This window comes from Penaeus monodon, chromosome 17, assembly GCF_015228065.2.
Source record: "Penaeus monodon isolate SGIC_2016 chromosome 17, NSTDA_Pmon_1, whole genome shotgun sequence".
NCBI classification, from domain to species: domain Eukaryota; kingdom Metazoa; phylum Arthropoda; class Malacostraca; order Decapoda; family Penaeidae; genus Penaeus; species Penaeus monodon.
In genome coordinates, this window is record NC_051402.1 from 1582336 (window position 1) to 1586692 (window position 4357).

Below are 4357 nucleotides of genomic sequence, written 5' to 3' on the forward strand. Positions count from 1 at the left end.
ATTTTTGGCTGTGAATAGTTTCAATGGCTGTAAATTTGATGACCACTCTCATTTATGTAATGTTGCCAAGTCTTGGTATTGCTAAATCTGTATTGCAACATACGTATTCCCAATAAATATCCTCAGGACTTCACATGTTAGGAATTGTGAGAGTGATTATTCATTCACTTAGATAAGCTCAACATTTTCTCATATTTCCAAGTATATCTAACAGGTGGTTGCTTCACAGTGGATTTTTTTCTTGTTCAAATTCAGTTTTGTAATACAGTTTTTTGAAGTTACTTGAATACAGAAACAAGTGGCAGAAAGAAAGGCAGTGTTTCCTTATCCATTGACAGTCTCCACTCAACTAATGACCCTCTCCCCTTCCCTATATGTTTGCTGTCTATTTCCCCCCACTAGATTTAAAGAGAGGGAGTTAGATTTCAAAGCAAAAAAAGCACAAAAGGGTTGAGTTATGCCTTCCACAGCCATTTGAATGATTATTTTGAACATTTCATGTGTTGTGTCGTTTGTAGATGTCTGAAGAAGCTTTCAATGAGATTTTCGGAATATTGATAATTTTAGCCATTGAATATTAATCTATGTTTTTTCCATCACAGCATTGTGTGTCCCTTTGGTTAACATAGGCTGCCTCACATATTGTGTCTTGGCAGTATATCAATTTTTTCCCAATCATTTGAATAATTCTGTGCCCTCTTTCCAAGTCTTCTTCTCCATGTTTTTCTCTTGTAAATCTTGTAAAAGATTTGAGCATAAATTATTTAATGCAAACTTCCATTCATTATTCTTATCTCTCTTTTCTTTGTTTTTCTTTTTAACTCAATGCCACCAGGAAAATGCTTTGCTCTCTCTCTCTCTCTCTCTCTCTCTCTCTCTCTCTCTCTCTCTCTCTCTCTCTCTCTCTCTCTCTCTCTCTCTCTCTCTCTCTCTCTCTCTCTCTCTGCATATAGATGGCTCTGAAAGTGCTTAGCCACAAAGGAGTCAATTAGTAGACCCTGTGACCTTACCTGATTACTCCTTTCCTGGAATCTGCAGGAAAAGCATTTTTTTTTACTAATTCTGTGAATATCAGTGGTGTTATCTTTACTATAGACACTGTAATTATGTTACTGACATTACTAACAGCAAAATATTAGAGAACATAAAATATTTTCAAAAATCAAGGAAAAGGGTAAATAGGCAAGACAGGCAGTACTCATAATTGGCTCATTGGTGACTTAGTACAAGTGTAGCCATCTATGTGTGAAAACTATTAATGAAGTAAACTCACAGTGGGCATGGCATGTACATATATGCCATGCCCATTGGCTCTGGGTTAATACCTATAGAAGATTTTGAGCATCGATACTTTATTCAATCTTCCATTCATTATTTCTCTCCAAAAATGCTTACTAAATGTTCCTTTCAGTGTGAGCAGCAGCCCCCTACTCTGTTATACTTTTCAGTCTGTCTTTTCTTTCATTATGCAAGACAATAGTTTTCACTCCAGCCCTTGCATATGACTTCATTCTTCAGAAATATTTTGTGTGTTTTCCCAGGCATAAGTATATTTTATAATACACACCTTTAGCAGTTTGTCATTATAAAGGTAAATTTTACTCAAAAAATTACTAAATCAGTTAAATAGGATTTATCTCACAGGCTAGAGAGATGAATGCAAGTTTAAAGACACTGCGTGGGGAATTTCAAATATGTGAGCGTTTGGAACGAGATACCTTTAGCCAGCTCTCAGCTGCTATCCGTGACTGTCATGAAAGAGAACGGTTTCAGGCGGAACAGAGCAAGTATTGGTAAGCATAACCTATTGCCTTCACTGTCATTCTCATGCATACTATTTGGGAGATGAGGTGTTTTGTCTTTTGCAAAGCTAGTAACAATGTGTTGAGGAAGCTTATTCCTATTTGTACTTTGTGTGGAAATAAGTGTTCATGAATGATCAGTGTTAGGATTTTGCCACATTGCACAGGCAGTTGTTTTGTATAATTAATCATAATTGTTTGTTGATGTCTGTTTGGTTGTTTTCTGTGATTCTATTTATTTGCTATAATCTATCTGCTTGTCTGCATGTACAGAGACTAATCTGACAGCTTTTGTATAGTAGATAACCTGTGTCTGATGCTTCAGGGTGTAGTGTAGTCAATCTGTGTACAGAATTAGTCTATGGATAATTAGACATTTACATATTGAAGGGATGTGGCAGACATTTTTATATTTTTCTTTTTATCCACACAGGTCAATTATTGCATCATTGGTATCAGCAGCTCTTGCATCGATAATCACATCCATCAATAACTGGGTGAGAATCCGAGAAGTGAAGGAGCATGTGAGCACCAACAGCAAACAGCTGATGGCTGGGTACATTCAGATGCACAGTGATGTTATCAGTAGCATCTCAGAAAAGCTGAATGCTGCCAGCACCTTAACCACTGATGACAAGAGCAACCAAACAGATGTTCCAGGAGCACAGTCTAGTATGTCAGCTGATGGTACTACTCAAAGCAAGAAAGTTGTTCATCAAGGATCTGAAAAATTAAGTTCCCAAAGTGCATTTAAAGATGAACTGGCACATTTAGCAGATTCAGTTGGCAGTGCTAAAAAAGACATAGACAAGTTAATAACAGCTGTCGGGTCACTGAAAGAGAGCATGTCTGCATTAATCAGAGCTGAAGAACAAACCTTTAAGGGTCATGTTGCCTCTCTCTTATCTAAAGAAAGGAAGCTTCTTTGCAAACAGATAAACTCTCAGTTAGAATCAGTATTTGCTAAGGTATTTCTGACATCAGAAAATAATGGGGGGGAGACACTGTTATTAGATGAAGAATCCAGGAATTCCCTTCCTCTTACTTTAGATGATCGAGGAAAGCCAGAAATATATGTTGTAGAGTATAGCTACTATCAAATTTTTACATTCATGGCAGTTGGAGCAGGTATAGGGATGTCATTTGCAGCTATTCTGTCAAAATTGTTTTCAAATGGGTAACCTTGATGTTATTCATTATGCTGGGTGGTGTGTGTAGGTGTCATTATATGAATTAAGTAATATAATTAACAAGTGAAACAAAAGGCACTCACACTGTTAGCCCAGACAGGTAGCTGTTAGCAGCAAATCTTGACCTAATTACAGGCAAACTTATATGATATCTAGATTGTTTTGGCATGGGAATTTATCAGTGAATTAAACCCCTTGTCTCATAAATGTATGTGTGGGAATAAGTGTGAGGTGGGGGTTTATGTTTGTGCTTGCAAGCATATGCATGTATTATATAATGTGTATATATTGAATACATACATACAGAACAATGTTTCTATATTACTCTTAAGAATTTCTCAGAAAGTAATGCATTTATATTCCTGTAAGTAGACAGTCTAGTCACTGTATTACTCTGAGTCATCAGATAAAACAAAATTAAATATAAGTTGGTGATATCCTCCATCCAGTTATATTGATTTACAGCCTTTACTGTTATAGTGGAGAAGTATGACTTGTAGTAATGGTGACTACATAAATAGATGTCCAGTGCATGAGGGGTAAGTCAGGCAAAGACTTCCATAATAAAAATGGTGAAAGTATACTGTGGAATTTACAGTAGGTTTAGCAAAATAAACGTAAGAAAGTAATAGATAATACACTTTTTTTTTGGATGTTATCACATCCAGACTTTTATAAAGAGAAATCTTGTATTACATTTTTATATATACATGTTTAATTCCTTATGTATTGGGGAAATAAATATATAGTCAGTGGCTACAATTCTTTATACCCTTGAACATGATTATTGTAGCTGTACTAGTAAGTGTTGTGTTATGAAGATATTATTTAGCTTCTTTATTTTTTAAGATTACAGAATACCAACACATATTTTTTGCTTCACTACAGGAGTTAGAGACAGAACTTAGATGCAATAGGTTATAGTTTAATAGACATAAAATGGATGTAGTTTATCAAGTAACCTTATAATAAATGACAACTTTAAAACCAAAGCTAGGACTGGTTCTGTGGATTAGTTATAATTTAATTGATTCAGATATTAATATCCAATGATACTTTGTCTTACACAATATATAATACAGAAGGTAGGCTTTTTTTATGAAAGTCTGCATGTTAGTAATACTATTTTGGATAGGTTATAACTGTTTGTTATGTAACTTGCCAAATGCTTGAGGTTGTCATGGATATATTTTGTCAACTTGTAAATGGGTTGGTTCTTGTTATTTACCTGATATTTGGTAAATGGATTTCTTGGTGGTCATTGTCATTTTTGGTTAATTCATATTCTCTTGAGGTCTGTATGCTTGCTGATTACAGATAATATAATAGTTAATTGTTAAAACAAATAAATGTGCTAGACATTAA

General features: G+C 34.9%; 1 protein-coding gene across 1 annotated transcript in view; it reads left to right on the top strand.

The window, feature by feature from the left end:
• Positions 1-3749, top strand: part of LOC119583438 — an 8595-nt gene extending 4846 nt beyond the window's left edge. The window contains exons 4-5 of the mRNA XM_037931919.1: positions 1645-1793; positions 2236-3749. Coding sequence (XP_037787847.1) covers positions 1645-1793; positions 2236-2983 — 897 coding nt within the window. The 3' untranslated portion in view covers positions 2984-3749. The remainder of the gene's footprint in view (positions 1-1644; positions 1794-2235) is intronic.
• Positions 3750-4357: the final 608 nt, after the last annotated feature.